At 36.0% G+C, this 15,634-nt stretch overlaps 2 protein-coding genes across 2 annotated transcripts; both read left to right on the forward strand.

Annotated features, from left to right (window-relative positions):
• The first annotated feature begins 301 nt into the window (after positions 1-301).
• LOC131534368 (interferon-induced protein 44-like) lies at positions 302-3,463 on the forward strand. Its single transcript, XM_058767203.1, has 6 exons — positions 302-351; positions 1,212-1,416; positions 1,568-1,714; positions 1,812-1,983; positions 2,324-2,424; positions 3,222-3,463. Exons 1-6 carry the CDS (start codon positions 302-304, stop codon positions 3,387-3,389), a joined length of 843 nt encoding a protein of 280 aa, XP_058623186.1. The 3' UTR covers positions 3,390-3,463.
• A 10,511-nt stretch (positions 3,464-13,974) lies between these two features.
• LOC131537607 (uncharacterized) lies at positions 13,975-15,225 on the forward strand. Its single transcript, XM_058771184.1, has 2 exons — positions 13,975-14,479; positions 14,886-15,225. Exons 1-2 carry the CDS (start codon positions 14,199-14,201, stop codon positions 15,112-15,114), a joined length of 510 nt encoding a protein of 169 aa, XP_058627167.1. The 5' UTR covers positions 13,975-14,198; the 3' UTR covers positions 15,115-15,225.
• The last annotated feature ends 409 nt before the right edge of the window (positions 15,226-15,634 follow it).

Genomic DNA, 15,634 nt, shown 5'->3' on the forward strand with positions numbered 1-15,634 from the left:
CGCACAAATGACGTCGTTGTCGACCGGCTTACGTCACTTCTTAGTACCCACTGTCAGTGCAAATGCAACCCTTTAAATGGTACTGGGAAATAGTTCGCACAAAATCGTCCCAGTACTTTAGTACTGTACTTTTAGTTCTGGAACTAAAGCGGTGCGAAAGGGGCTATATAGAGTACAAAGAAGACAAAGACATTCAGAATGTGTACAGTTGGAATACTCAAGGACCTTAGCTGAGAACCACTGCGCCTACTTATTCCTCACGCAGAAACTCCACATATGCACCACAGAAGAAGTAGAAATGATGACGCTCCAGGAAATCCATAATATGGGCAAAGACATGCAGCTATTGCTGTAACTGAATAAAAGAAACGCTTAAACTGATCAAACTTAAAGACAATAAACACTCGACTGCAACAATGTAGAGTTAATCTAGGTTCTTCAAGCCATCTTGGGTATTTTCATAATAATTATAATTGCTAATTGACATAGCCTTTTTTACAGTATAGAATATATATTCATCGCTTCATTCTGTGATAAGAAATCACATTGGATCACAAAAGGAATTTATTTCAAACACGCTAATGATGTTGTGAAGTAAAAACATGTTAAAATGTTCTCTTTTGTTTGGAAAGCAGTTTTAGAGACGCTTCTCATTACAAGTCATCACAAGGGAAGATGTTCAGCGTGTGTTGCTTTTTTAAATGCACTTTATAAGCGGGAAGGAATTTCCTCATCTCAGCTCGTAGACTCAAGGACACACAAACAGAGCCAGTTCAGAGGGAAATAAAACACACTGGTTATTTAAATGCAAAACTGAAAAAAGAAAACACAGAATAATGACTACCTTACTGTCCTTGCTTAAGAAATCAGTCCGATGGAAAGCATCTCTAAAACTGCTGTCCACACAAAAGAGAACATTCTAGAGTGTTTAACAAAATAGAGTGTTTGAAATAACTTCCTTTTGTGATCCGATGTGGTTTCTTCTTTGCATATGCCTGTACGAGTGTGGAATATGAACATTTAAACAAATAAGAAAAAATAAGGTCTAATGACCTAAATTGACCTAAAAAGAATTTTATTGTTACTTTTTAAGGGAATTTGTGTTATATCATTTCATTAAAGTAAGCGTAGTATGGTGGTGATATTCTATTCCAGCCAATATGACTAAATTTTGCCACATACAACAAAGCATCTGTGTTTTGTTTTAACAGAAAGAAAACAGACCTGAAAGAAAAGCTGAAAAACTTCTCTCCGAGTCATCCAGATGTAAAGGACATCAAGATCCTGGTAGCTGGACAAATTGGAGCAGGAAAGTCCAGCTTTATTAACTCTGTCGATAGCGCCTTTCAAGGACGGATCTCCTCTAGAGCATTAGTTAATTCAGCTGCTGGTTTCGATCACAGTTTCACTCGAAACGTAGGTATTTGCCACCTAGTTGCATATAGTCTTTTTCTAAAAAAAACAGAAATGTCCAGTTGACCCACACTTGAGCGTTGTAAGCATTTTGGATCATCATATGAGGATTTCTTCTAGACTGTTCACAAATATATTTGGTCTTGATTTGTAGCTCAAAGGATTCACCATTAGAAATGGGAAAAAAAAGTTGCCCTTCATCCTCAAAGACATCATGGGCCTGGAAGCTGAAGTTTTGGAAGGTTCACAAGTAGAAGACATCATCAGTATTGTGTTTGGCCACGTGAAGGACGGCTATAAAGTACATTGAAAACATTAATTGAGCAAATAACAGATTTGTACTGTATGTGTGCAATATGTCTGATGTTTAATATATTTTGCTGAATTTCTAATCTTAGTTCAACAAGGATCAGCCACTCACTCGTGAGGATCAACATTACATCAGTGACCCCAGCCTCTCTGACCAATCTTTCTGCCTGGTTTACGTCATAGACGCAACGACAGTCCAGTTCACAGACGATAAACTTATTGACAAGCTGAAGATTATCCGCCGGAGAATCAGTGATAAGGGTAAAACTGCCCCCTGAATGTTTATGATTTTCATTCATGAGCTCAGATACACTATATTACGTTGGAGAGAGGAGTCGGTATAATGATAGTGGGCTGGGTTTGTGTGACATGTTTTGACATTGTGTAAGTGAACAACATTGAATTCAAATTGTAATTTTGCAATAAAGGGTATGTTGCAACTCTCAACTTTGCAGCTTGATTATGTACACGGCCCAGACAGCGTATGGGGATCAATTATGTAGCCTAGGAATATATACCTTTCAACAAATTCTGCAACAAATTTTTTAAATTTTGTTGAGAAAAATATTTACATTTTACATTGCCTCTACATTTCCTGTAGGGATTCCTCAAGTGGTTATCATGACCAAAGTGGATGAGGCATGTCCTTTGATCAAAAAAAATCTGAGGAAGGTGTACGCTAGCAAGAAGATCAAGGAGAAGGTATGTGATATCATCCAAAGACATATATGTGACACTTGCTGTGACTTCTACACGGGGGGGGGGGGGGACTTTGTCATGTCATTCATTGCATGACAAAGCCTTGAATGCAGTTAGAATGCCTCCATAATACAAATAATGAAAGGAAAAATATCCATAACTTCATAATTTTTTTTTTTAATCTTTATATGATATAGTTAAGTAATATCACACAAGAATCAGCACATGTGTGTGATCGCAAATGTTAAATTAATTTTATACAGCAGTTCAACAGACAAGAAGTTAATTGAGTGAGTTACATTGAAGACACATTTTGCATTTTGTCCTGTTTTGCAAATGAATTAGTTTACAAACAAAGAGCAGCAGAGCTGTTGTGCGTCTCAGAGCATTGCGGTGTATCTTTCCTGAATGAATCTGTTTTTGAATGAATCCAGTGAGCCAGTTATTCAATGATCCATTCATAAAGACAGCCAACTTGCTGTTTCAAAAGCCATTTTGAAAGAATCGTCTGACTGAAGAATTCAATGAATCATTCAGTGAAACAGAATTGCCACCACCTACTAAAAATAATAATAATAATAAAACCTATTTATAATAATTTAATAAATAATAATTTATTAATAAAACTGTGTTTAAAAATTTGACAAATTTTGTAATCATTTGTAATCACAGGACCCCCCCACCCCACCATCCCCCTTGATTTATTTATTTATTTTTCTCAAATTCGACCACTGCATATAGCCCATGTTGATCTGATTTTGTCTAATTTTCTGATTTTCTCACATTCTGTTCCTGTCCAGATGGAGTTGTGCAGTGCTAAAGTGGGGGTGCCATTGTCAAACATCTTCCCAGTGAAGAACTACCATGATGAGATCGACACAAATGATGACGTTGATGTTCTGATACTGAAGGCACTTGAACAGATTGTTCAGCTTGCTGATGATAGATTGGAGGATATTGATAGCTAGACATAAACCACATATACAGTAATTACTGCATTTCCCAGTCTAGCTTTCTAATATATCTGCTCTTGAATATTGTTGGCTGTATTTAATACATTATTATTATTAAACATATCTCAACATTTACTATGAAACTGAATTATGTGAAACAATTCTTAATGATCTTTTTCCCAGAAATTTTGTAGCTTTGTTAAATGAATTTATTATAAAAACAATGAAATACCAGATTGAGTTTGAGTAAGAAAAAGAATAATGAATGAATGATGCATTTATATAGCGCTTTACTGTGTATTACTGTACACCCAAAGCGCTTTACAATCATGGGGGCCGTGGCATCATCCAAGTGGACCACCACCAGTCCACTTGGATGATGCCACGGCAGCCACGGTACAATGGCGCCAGTGCGCTCACCACACACCAGCTACAGGTGGAGAGGAGAGAGTCATAGAGCCAATTCAATGAATGGGGATTATTGGGAGGCCATGATTGAATAAGGGCCAGTGGAGGGAATGTGGCCAGGACACCGGGGTTACACCCCTACTCTTTTACGAGAAGTGCCATGGGATTTTTAATGACCACAGAGAGTCAGGACCTCGGTTTAACGTCTCATCTGGATAACAACATTTATTTTTACACTAAAACTATTCATGTGCATGCAGGGCAACAGTATCTTCCAGATGTGTAAGGTCTGCCCACACAGTCACAGTGGCACCATTTTCCAGTATGTGCATTCAATCTTAGGAAGCACGAAAGCAAGTAAATAAATAAATATTACATAATGGTACGATTCAGAAGAATAGCTACTCCAGCTACTATAACATTTCTCACCCATTGGTCACATTGGTTTACAAGGTAATGAAACAGTATAAAAGGCTGTTATGCTCAGTGTTGGGGAAATTTACATTTAAAAGTATGCATTACAATATTGCGTTACTCGATAAAAAAAAGTAACTAATTACGTTACTTAGTTACGTTTTATGGAAAGTAATGTGTTACTTTCGTGTTACTTTTTAAATATGAGCAGGGCTTGATTGTTTGTTTTTAATATAAAAAGTTCTATTTATAGCAAAAGCCCTTTCACACCAAAAAGTGTAATGAATAAACCTCAGGCTGAAGGAAAAGTAAATTAACATCTGTACAGTAGAACACAGGAGAAGAAGGTTCAACACTCTTCAACACTAAAAAACAATGAAGCACAATTGTTAGTTTATTTAAAGTCATTTTTGCTTATTAGGTTGAACTGGATCATCAAATATCAGCAGCAAAGACATTGGTTAATAAAATGAGATTAGATTCATTTGTGTTATTTAACATATTTAATTATTGCAAGTCATATTCTGAGTTTGCATTTCACTGTTTAAATTCATTTTGATGAATACTGAACCTGTTTTTTTGCCAGTCAGATGAATTAATGCACATTCACATTTAGTCTAGAACTACAGTAACATCATGTTCACATACAATGCCTCTGTGCTTCCAATTTCTCCCAACATGAGGACAGGAGACTTGTCAGTCAATAAATGAGAAAAAGTAACTGGTGTTACTTTTTTTGAAAAAGTAACTCAGATATTTTCTTGTAAATTAAAAAGTAATGCGTTACTTTACTAGTTACTTGAAAAAAAGTAATTTGATTATGTAACTTGCGTTACTTGTAATGCGTTACCCTAACACTGGTTATTCTTGCCAGTTTCTCTCAAAAGGTTTATTATGGCAATCTTTTTCCCCCATCTCCACAACCCCTCCTTCATGGACTGGAAAATCCATTCTTTCCTTCATAAGAAGGGCCTGTGCTAACTGATATGAAAATTATGTAATTCATAAGTCAAGCTCTCAATTAAAAACTTTAAAACAATTGACTAATTACAGTGTATACTTACTTTGCAAACCAATGCACCACAGGATGTGGAATCTTCCTGGGTGGGATGAACAATTGAACGGCTTCCCCATCTTGAAATGTTAAAGGTGCCATAGAATGCAATATTTTAAATTGTTCTCTGATATCTACATAGAAGCTAAGTAAGCGCAAAAATTCTCCAGAAACGGTTTTACATGTCCATTTAGGATTTGTCCCTAGAATTAAATGGTCTGTTATTACCTTATTTAGAAGGGTTATGAATAATAACGTTCAGCTCTGCTCTGATTGGCTGTTTCACAGTGTGGCTCATTTCAGTAGATCGCACACCAAACAGATCTCTACTGTCCGGCGTGAACGGTGGAGAGATTAGGCATCCAACCTTATATGTTTGAGCCTGTATCAGATTTTGCAAGAATGTTTAGCGTCCATGGTATGAACATGATCACTGCGATACGCTGGAGGAGTGAACAAGGCTTGAGAGAGAGTTGTGAGTGAGGGTGCGGCCACGGACGCAACCTTTGTGTTGCCAGATCCAGCTGATATGTGTGTTTTTGGACTTGACTTTTCCACTTTTTTTGACACCTTAGAAAGTTAATAAAGTAGGACGTTGCAGTTTAGGGTCAGCAATATCTTTATCTTATCTTAATTGCAAAAGATTGAAATAATTTCAGTTCATTTTTATTTGTTTATTGGTTTTTGTTTGTTATGTGAAATGTGAACATTTGTAACACGTGAATCCTCTGTAAAACCCATGAGGTCACATGTATATTCCCATGTGAAACCCATGGTATTTTCCTATGTGAAACCCATTAAATAACATAAATCTCATGTGAAATGTATATTTTAAACCTACTTGTGTTGGAATCTTGTGATTGTGAAATGACTTTAAAAACTCTGCATCTGGTCAATATTGCACCTGTTTCTGCATCTGGTCAATATTTAACCCTGTTTAAGACCTCAATTGTATAGTAAAATTCCATTACGTTTTATTGAACAATCCTTATACACTATTCATATGATGAAGAAAATGAATATTTACAGTCTTAAAGCATTTTTATAAATCTTAAAGGGGTGGTTTACTGCTTTTTTTCTTTGCTTGATTGTGTTTATGGGGTGCAATATAACATGTCTTCGTGTTTCGTTTGTTAAAAAACGCCTTATTTTTCATATATTTCACCTTTATTGTAAGCCGCTTTCTCCTCTGTCATCTGAACGACCGGTTGACTTCCTGATTCTCTGAAACCACTCCCTCAGAAACAGGCGATGGGCTCAGATTGGTTAGTTAGGCCGGTGTGTTGTGATTGGCTAAACTGCGTACTGCACATTGTCTGGAAACTTCACGCCCATCACCTTCACAGGCGACAGTCGCATGTGCTGCGGTCAAATGTAAATAATGGTGTCAATATTGCCGTATCAGTTTGAGCCAGAATCAGACCCAGAAAGCGGTAATGAAGAGAGTCAAGCAGAACTTCCGCAAGCACGGCTCTTACAAACGTTTCTGAATGAAGTTTGCTGTTGTGATCACATATCATTTTTTGAAGTTTGTACACGTTTGTCTTATACACACAAAATAGCATCGAACTAAGTGGCTACTATAACCAAACAGCGTTGGCTTGTGTTTACGTTCTTGATAAAAAAAAATACGTCATAAAGTATACATGGAAAATACATTTACAAAATTAGTACATAATTACAAATTCGGGTCCAAAATGTTTGTACGCGTTTGTCATAGACACATGAAATAGCATTTAACCAACTGACTACTAAAGCCAGAGTTGGCATTTGTTTACGTCCTTGATAAAACTAAAACATTACGTCTGAAATTATACATGCAAATACATTTAAAATGATGAAATCTTACTTACAGGTTGTGGCCCAACAACTGCTGCCTCTGGTTTTAAAGTTGGAACTGCTCCATGTTTTAGTAATAGTTTCTGTGTGAATCCGGCATTGAACTCGTGTAGATTCTGGAAGCTGTCTTCCGTAAAATGCGCAGCACAGAGAGCTAAATTAGGATTGTAATTGTCAGGAACATAATCAAACATAAATTTTAACCATTGCTGACAAACTACAGCGTCCGTAGGAAGCCCGAACACAGAAGACCTGACAGCTGGGTGAAAATAACACCGTTTCGACGGCATGGCTACAACTCTCCACTATAACTCTTCCTCTTCTACAAAGCCGCAGAACATGGCCTTGCCCCCTCTTTGGCATGTTCCGGAGGGAGGGGTTGATGCAAATGTATGGGTTTTTTACGTATGCAACCCGGAAGTATCTCGTTGTAGTCCCGTATGAGTCGTTTTTGTAGGCATTAAACTTCCTGATTTTTAAAAGACTGCAACTGCAGCGCTGCAACTTTGCAGATACTGTTCATGCACCAACAGCAACATTACACACTATTTAAAATGAAAAAAGTGAAATTTCTGTCATTAATTACTCACCCTCGGGGGTTGTTTCAAACTTGTAAGACCTTCGTTCATCTTCAGAACACAAATTAAGATATTTTTGATGAAATCTGAGGGCTTTCTGACCCTACATAGACAGCAATGCAACTGAAATGTTCCCAGGCCCAGAAACACGGTAAGGACATCGGTAAAACAGTTCATGTGACAACAGTGGTTCAACCGTAATGTTATGAAGTTACAAGAATACTTTTTGTGTGAAAAGAAAAGAAAAATAACAACTTTGCATTGCAGAGTATGTTTTTCAAGTGTTTATATGTGTAATAGTTTTGAATTAAGGTAACTAATTGTGCCAAATTTTTCTGAATGGTTTCATGCATATAGTTGTGTTAATAGTGTCCTATGTGAATATGTTCTGCATTTATTTTCCCCAGTTTTTTTTTCTTGAAAATCATATTTGAATGTGCGGCAACTATAGTTGCCGGTGGGCAAATATGTTGTAAGCACCCCTTCAATGTAAAATTTGAATAGGAGAAGAACATTTGGCATCTAACTCAAAATAACTGCTTTCAACAGATCAATCTTTATTCCTGAACAAATTTCTTATGTATAAAAGTCGAAGAACATTCGATGCAAACCCAAAAAAACTGCACCTAGCTTATAATCTCTTGAATATGAATACACAACCAACAACAAATCCATTTGTCTTAAAGTGGTGGAACATAGTGCAGAACAAAGTGCAGCCATTAAGTTGCCCCAAGTTGCCATTGTGTATCAAAAATTTAAATGATAATAAATAAATTAAATATATATATATATATATATATATATATATATATATATATATATATATATATATATATGTACAGTGCCCTCCAATAATATTGGCACCCTTGGTAAATATAAGCAAAGGCGGCTGTGAAAATAAATCTGCTTTGTTTATCTTTTTGATCTTTCATTAAAAAATTAACATAATTCTCACCTATCACTGAAGTAAAACAACTGAAAGTCTGTGTTTGGGGGGAGGGGGGGTCTCATTATGAAATAAATGCTTTCTCTACTTCATTTTGGCCACAATTATTGGCACCCAATTATTGCAACGCCCTTTTCCGGTGTGCTAAAAAAAATATGAATGGGAATATACTTCAGAGATATTTTACTCATAAGAATTTCTAGGGGTGCCAATAATTGTGGCCAACATGCATTGGAGAAAAAAAAAACATTTATTTCATCATGAGATTTTCTCCCCACTTTCAATTGTTTTACAGGTGCATCTCAATAAATTAGAATGTCATGAAAAAGTTCATTTTTTTCTTGGAAGTTATTTCAAAAAGTGAAACTTTCATATATTTTAGATTCATTGCATGTAAAGTAAAACTTTTCAAAAGTTTTTTTTTTGTATTAATTTTGATGATTAGAGCTTACAGCTCATGAAAGTCAAAAATCAGTATCTCAAAATATTAGAATATTTACATTTGAGTTTGAATAAATGACCATCCCTACAGTATAAATTCTGGGTATCTCTTGTTCTTTGAAACCACAATAATGGAGAAGACTACTGACTTGGCAATGGTCCAGAAGACAAACATTGACGCCCTCCACAAAGAGGGTAAGTCACAGAGGGTCGTTACTGAAGGTGTGGCTGTTTACAGAGTGCTGTATCAAAGCATTGTAAAGGAATTTGAACCTTTTATTAGCTTTTATTTTGAATTTTAGCTTTAGGAAATCGAATCATAGAGACTCGCTATTAATCTGATTATTTGATATTAATCAAAACGTATAATTTATACTTTATTAACGACTCCTCCAGCGAGTATCAACCAGTATATCTTAGCAATTCAGTTTATTTCGTGGCCACGATAACAACAGAATTAGTTAGGTAAATTAAAAAGAGCACAGGTAACAAAATCTTCGGCAAATAATTTCAGACTTGAAAATCACGGCACCAGACCATTCATTATAAATGAAACGAGAGTTTATTTGCTATTCTATGATACAATACTAACAAAACACATACACACACATTCTGGCAAGATGAAAGCAGTTTGAAGAAAGTTTAAGGTTATACTCTTTTCTGAAAGTATTGTAAATTTCAGTCTGAGGAAGTCACAATCAGAAGACTTGACTATCGTTATCTTTTAAAGATTCATTCAAATCAGCTCAGCAAATACAGATGGTTTGTTACTTGCTTTGAGTTGAATTGAAGGCTGGTTTTGCTTTCTGGATGGTTGCTTGAGGGAATCCCAGACTTTTGCGGTTGCTGCATCGTTGTCGCGTGACGTCACTCGGGGAATTCTCTCTCCGATTGGTTGATTTCCTGGCAGCGCGCGAATGGCAAGGCTTTGAAGTTCGTGCGTTCAGGCTTTGCAAGTTTCTTTGGTTTGAAGTTGACAGAGTGTTGGAGTCTTGGATGACCGGCCTGATGTTAGCTCAGTGGGCGCTCACAGCGCGAGACCAAAGTTTTGCAGCGAGCAAGCCAAAGTTTTTCTCAGCACCCAACGTCTCAGCTCCTTATTCAAAGCTTTGTGTCCGTTTTATCGGACTGATTTGAGTCCATCCCATTCACATCGTTTCTGTAGGGGACGGAGCCCCGCCCCACACGGCTTCTTTCCGTGCACATATCATCTGCTAATAAATATGTCACATGGAGGAAATATCCTAGCAGATTTCTATTAGGTGTTATAATCATGCCTTATGATGCTAAAAGTCAACATTCATTCACGCCGCATAATTGGTATCAAGACAAGCATTAATTCAATATCAAATATAACGTATTTGTCATACCGAATACATATAGAAATTTTATCTACAAATATCCTAAACCCTAATAACCACAGTACACTTATAAAAGTACACATTAATATATATTGTCTCTTGAGTATATTGCTTTAATAGCAGCAGTCACTTCTGACTTTTTGGCAAAGTCCAAAAAGTGGGTGCTCTTTGCACAAGAAGAGAAAAAGAGCGCATTCCTTTGGAAGGCGGGAGAACAAAGCTGAGGTCTTGAGGTCATTAGGAGTGTCACGATTTGTAGCTCTGGTGATTCTCTTAAATCAGATGAACTATACACCCATCGTTTGTGTTTATCCAATTGGTAGTTTATGCGTAAAAAGGTCTGCGGGTGTCACGAGCCATGTGTTGCTGGAACCTCTCCAGATAAGCAGTTCTTTGTTCTTAAATCCGTGCAAATGTAGCACGGTCATTTCATCCTCAAATTTATCGTGGTTTACGAGTGTCTCGAGGTGGGTAGCCTCCTTGGAATGTACTGAGCTGAGACTATATGTGGGTGTCCTTTTGATCAGGTTCTACAGCATATTAAATGCAAAGTTGACTGGAAGGAAGAATTTGCGTAGGAAAATGTGCACAAGCAACAGTGATGACTGCAAGCTTGAGAATACTGTCAAGCAAAGCTGATTCAAACACCTGTGATAGCTTCACAAGGAGTGAACTGAAGCTGGAGTCAGTGCATCAAGAGTCACCATGCTCAGACGTCAGGAAAAGGGCTACCAAGCCACTTCTGAAGCAGAGACAACATCAGAAGCGTCTTACCTGGGCTGTGGAGAAAAATAACTGGACTGTTGCTCAGTGGTCCAAAGTCCTCTGAAATAAATGAACTTTTCCACGACATTCTAATTTATTGAGATGCACCTGTACTTCAATAGTTTTTTTGTGAATTTTTTTAATGAAAGATCAAAAGGATAAACAGTGCAGATTTATTTTCACAGCTGCCTTTGCTCAAATTTACCAAGGGTGCTAATAGTAGTGGAGGGCACTGTACACTTTCTAAAGAAAATCTTTCATTTTCTGAAGAAAATGTGAGTGGTGCTTGCCGTGGGAAAACTCGGCAGTTAACAACATGCTAACAACATGTTAATTGTGTTAGCATTATGCTAACAACATGTTAACACAAGTAAATGTTAAAACAAAATTAGCGTGATTAGCATATTGCTAGCATGACGTTAACATGTTTTAAACAAGCTCTTAATGTGATTAGCATGATGCTAGCAACATACTAACATGATCAACATGTTAGCATTGAGTTAGCATGATTACCATGTTGCTAGCAACTGTATACCCCCATTTCCCCATGATATATGTTATATGCACTTAGCTTGGACTTTTGACTAAGTATACAAAAAACTATAGATCTCTTGTAAGATTTGTTTTGTTTGGGTGATTCTAGAGACCTTCATGAATTATGTAGATGTATATATGTCAACAAAAAATACTTATTAGTAACATGAAAATGACCTTTCTTTGGGAGGGTTTGCCTTTCCCATGCTTCCTGAAAATAAGAGTAGGAAGTTGATGGTCTCATGTGACAGGAAGGAAGTGAATACCTTTTTTCCCCCCTTGAAAATAATTTATTTGGTTGTTGGTTCACAGGTGTTCAGTTTACATTAAGGTTCACTTTCGCAGGTTATTAACGTTTATAGCTCAATAATAATTGGTTCTTTACATGAAGGTTTACAGGTAACTAATAATGGAATTAAAATATTCATTACTGATCATGGTTGTGCTTTTATGATTTTTCCCTTTTTCCCCCAAAAAAATAAAGGTTGATAATTTCATCTTGATAAACAAAATACATAAATTTTAATCACTGCTGTGGATAGGCATCATTAACTTTTGCATTGTATCATGGGTAAGGTACAGAGTAGATGCTCATAAGAAACATAGTAAGAAAAGTGACACGAGTCATGATATATGAATGAGAAAAACATAAATACAACACCCTTCAGTCTCACTATAACAGTCTATTTTTGCTGCATCATGAAATAAACCAGGAGTCTGGTTTTGAGTAAAAAAAGTATGAATAAATATATTTATTAAGCATTTATAACATGTGAGTTTAAAATGTCTCACTATTTGGCAGGCATTGCATTTTTATTTATGCATTTATAACTGCTTATAAATTATTTATAATGCATTTGTAAATGAGTTATTAGTCATTTATGAACACCTTCATAAAGGGAACTTTAATGTAAAGCGTTACCATAATTACGTATATGTTACATCATGTTGATGTTTGTTATTATTTCAAATTTTATATACATTTTTATAAACTTTTTTAATTTTTTTATTTACTACTTAGGCATGTTGACAATAACATCTTCAACATTGTCTATGACCAGATATGTTTTTTGTGGACTTTCAAAATTTGCTTTACTTGAGAAAGCATGAAAATATATAGTTATGATGGGGTTTTTTTCATATGATTTCGTCGGGTTAGTTTTGCATCAAACACAATGTAATTTTTGGCAATCGAGATCTGGCAGCAACAGATCTCGATTGCCATTGCTCCGCTTGGGCGAGCGCTTCTTGGACAGCTTACATCGCGCATGAAATCAGCCGCATACCAGCAAAACACTGAGAACGCGCTAGAATCCGCTTACCTGGAAGCTTCCGTCACTGATGCAGATTTACAGAAAATTACCATTGTTTTCAAATAAATAATTTTACATACTTATTTCCAACACTTTATTAAGCTTTAATCTCAAATGACAAGGGATCAATTTATAATCACGTTTATATTCATTAGCCCATGAACTCATTCTTTCAGAAGGCCTGGGTATGCGGCGCATTCACAGCTTATATGGACGGAACACCACTGATATATGGGTAATTCTAGAATTGGGGGTACATTATGCGTCTCCTAGATAAACCTTCTATTATTTTTCAAAAAAAAAAAACTTTATTGAAACAGTTTTGAATAATTACACAAATTATATCAAGCTATCACTAAAAATAATGTTTGTATGTGTATTTAGGGACAATTTGTCTTGAAAATATTAAATTAAAGACAGCCACTATACCTGTTTTTGACTGTCTATGCCTCCTGAATCATACATTCAGCTTCAATTATCATGAAATAATTAAGTCTAATTTTCACTTTTTTTGTGTGTTTACTCTACTAAATTATATAAACTGTTGCATAAAACATCTATTTTCTGTATTATTTGTAATTTCAATAATTAAAAAATAAATTTTGTGTCTGTCCCTACATTCTGGTCAACTCTGTTACCTTTGTTATAAAAAGGCATAATAATCTTTAAAGCACTGATAGAAAAAGCATGTGATTTGCTCCAAGTGATGTCACTTCCTCTGGCGGGAAAATCTGGAAGGCACTGAGGTATGTCATTTTTCTTCTCTCATTAATTTGTACAAAATGTTTAGGAAACACCAATAGTAGATTAATTATTTGTCAAATCTGTTATTGTGATATTTCAGTGAATCTCTCATTCACTTTTTTAAAAACAATAATATGATGAAAATACATAAAATTCTGTTTTAGACATGCCATGTGGTATCTGGTTTGAGGTTAGCATCTTGAGCTAAAGCACAAAATGGTGGAAAATGTCAACTCTGTTATTGTCAACTCTGTTAGTGGTTTAAAAAGTTTAACGTTAACAGAGTTGACAATAAGTAACAGAGTCAAATGTTCCCTATCACATTTAAGCATCTTGCATTATTTTACATTTATTATGGATTCATTTTATTGTAAATTATACATTTGTTGTATATCATTCCAGGTTAAGGAAAATGAATGATAGGTAAATGAAGCTGTCAGCAGCAGAAAGGCAGCGGCAATACAGGGCACGGCGAGATGCCGACCCTGTAAGGAAGGCAGAAAATTTGAGAAAGGACAGAGAAAGACGGGACAAAAGGAAAACTGCAGGGCAGACAAACAAAGTGGCTGATCTGGGTGAAAGGGAGAAAAGGTACAAGCGCAGGTATTGGAGAGAGACACAGCAGAGGTGCAGAGAAAACAGGCAGAGACTTGTAGAGATGACACCACCACAAAGTCCTGAACCAGACCAAGAACCACAGATATCCAGGTAACATTAGGTCCAAGAGTAGAATTTTATGTAGGTTATGTAGACACATGTAGATGGAGGAAAGTTAAGTTCTCTGTTATGACTGTCAACATAATAACTGAACTGTTTCCTCCAAGATGTTGTGTCTTAAAGGTATACTCCATAATTTTGCATGGTCTGTTTACACATTTTAATTAATAGTGCACTGTGCAACACTGTGTAAATACAAAACTATATGGCTTCAAAGTATATGGCTTCTAAAAATGTAGCAAACTGCTATTCCTTGATTCAAGAGCTCTGTCTTTTATATGCCAATAAAAACTTGCATAGTGCACATTTAAATACTAAATACCAATTTTTTAGCAAGAACAATATGAATTGAAATAGGCTACTTTAAATTTTAATTAATTAATTTTAATTTTTTCAGACAAAGGCAGTCAGGACGAAGAAAAATCAAACGGGAGAACTCCAAACTATACAGAGAAATAGAAAAATTGAAGATTTTGCTGAAAAAGAAAACAACCGCTGTCCGAAAATACCAGAAACGCCTTCAGAGACTGACGTGTGTGTCTGAATCCCCTCGATCAAAAACACGGAAGCAGTTAAGAAGACATAAAGTCCCTGCAGAGATTCAAAAAACCCTCTTTTTTTCATAATGCACTGATAAATCGTATCAGACAAAAGTACCAAGACACTAAAGAGAGAGTGCGTCAGTTTATTTCACAAACTGTGTCAGGAAAGATAATAAAACATTACAAACTACAGAAAACAACACAGACTTCACTTGGTCTTTCAAGAAAGCAGTTCGGCAAGAGTAACCAAAGTGAACTGACTTTTCAAAGAAGAAAATATCGATCAACACAAAGCAAGCTCCAAAAGAAGATACAAGAATTCTTTTTGAGAGAGGATGTAAGCCGCTTGACTGCAGGAAAAAAACAAACCACAAGAGGAAAAGCAAAAATGCAGAAAAGGTTTCTAAATGATACCATAAAAAATCTTAATCGCAAATTTCTTTTTCAGAATCCATCAAGTCAGCTGTCATATCCACTCTTCTGTTGCATGCGTCCTTTCTGGGTTGTCCACCCATCCATATCTGACAGAGAAACCTGCCTCTGTAAAGTTCATGAAAACTTATCCTTCCTTGCGCAGAAGCTTCATACACTTCAACTTGTTGGG

This window comes from Onychostoma macrolepis, chromosome 03 (genome assembly GCF_012432095.1).
Source record: "Onychostoma macrolepis isolate SWU-2019 chromosome 03, ASM1243209v1, whole genome shotgun sequence".
NCBI classification, from domain to species: Eukaryota; Metazoa; Chordata; class Actinopteri; order Cypriniformes; family Cyprinidae; genus Onychostoma; species Onychostoma macrolepis.

What these genes read in the sequence shown, in the direction of transcription:
- LOC131537607 (XM_058771184.1), top strand. Translation starts at nt 14,199, where the DNA reads ATGAAGCTGTCAGCAGCAGAAAGGCAGCGGCAATACAGGGCACGGCGA. An exon ending in CAAGAACCACAGATATCCAG is followed by an intron (nt 14,480 to 14,885) that starts GTAACATTAGGT and finishes TAATTTTTTCAG; the next exon opens with ACAAAGGCAGTCAGGACGAA.
- LOC131534368 (XM_058767203.1), top strand. Translation starts at nt 302, where the DNA reads ATGACGCTCCAGGAAATCCATAATATGGGCAAAGACATGCAGCTATTG. An exon ending in ATCACAGTTTCACTCGAAAC is followed by an intron (nt 1,417 to 1,567) that starts GTAGGTATTTGC and finishes CTTGATTTGTAG; the next exon opens with CTCAAAGGATTCACCATTAG. An exon ending in ACGTGAAGGACGGCTATAAA is followed by an intron (nt 1,715 to 1,811) that starts GTACATTGAAAA and finishes TTCTAATCTTAG; the next exon opens with TTCAACAAGGATCAGCCACT.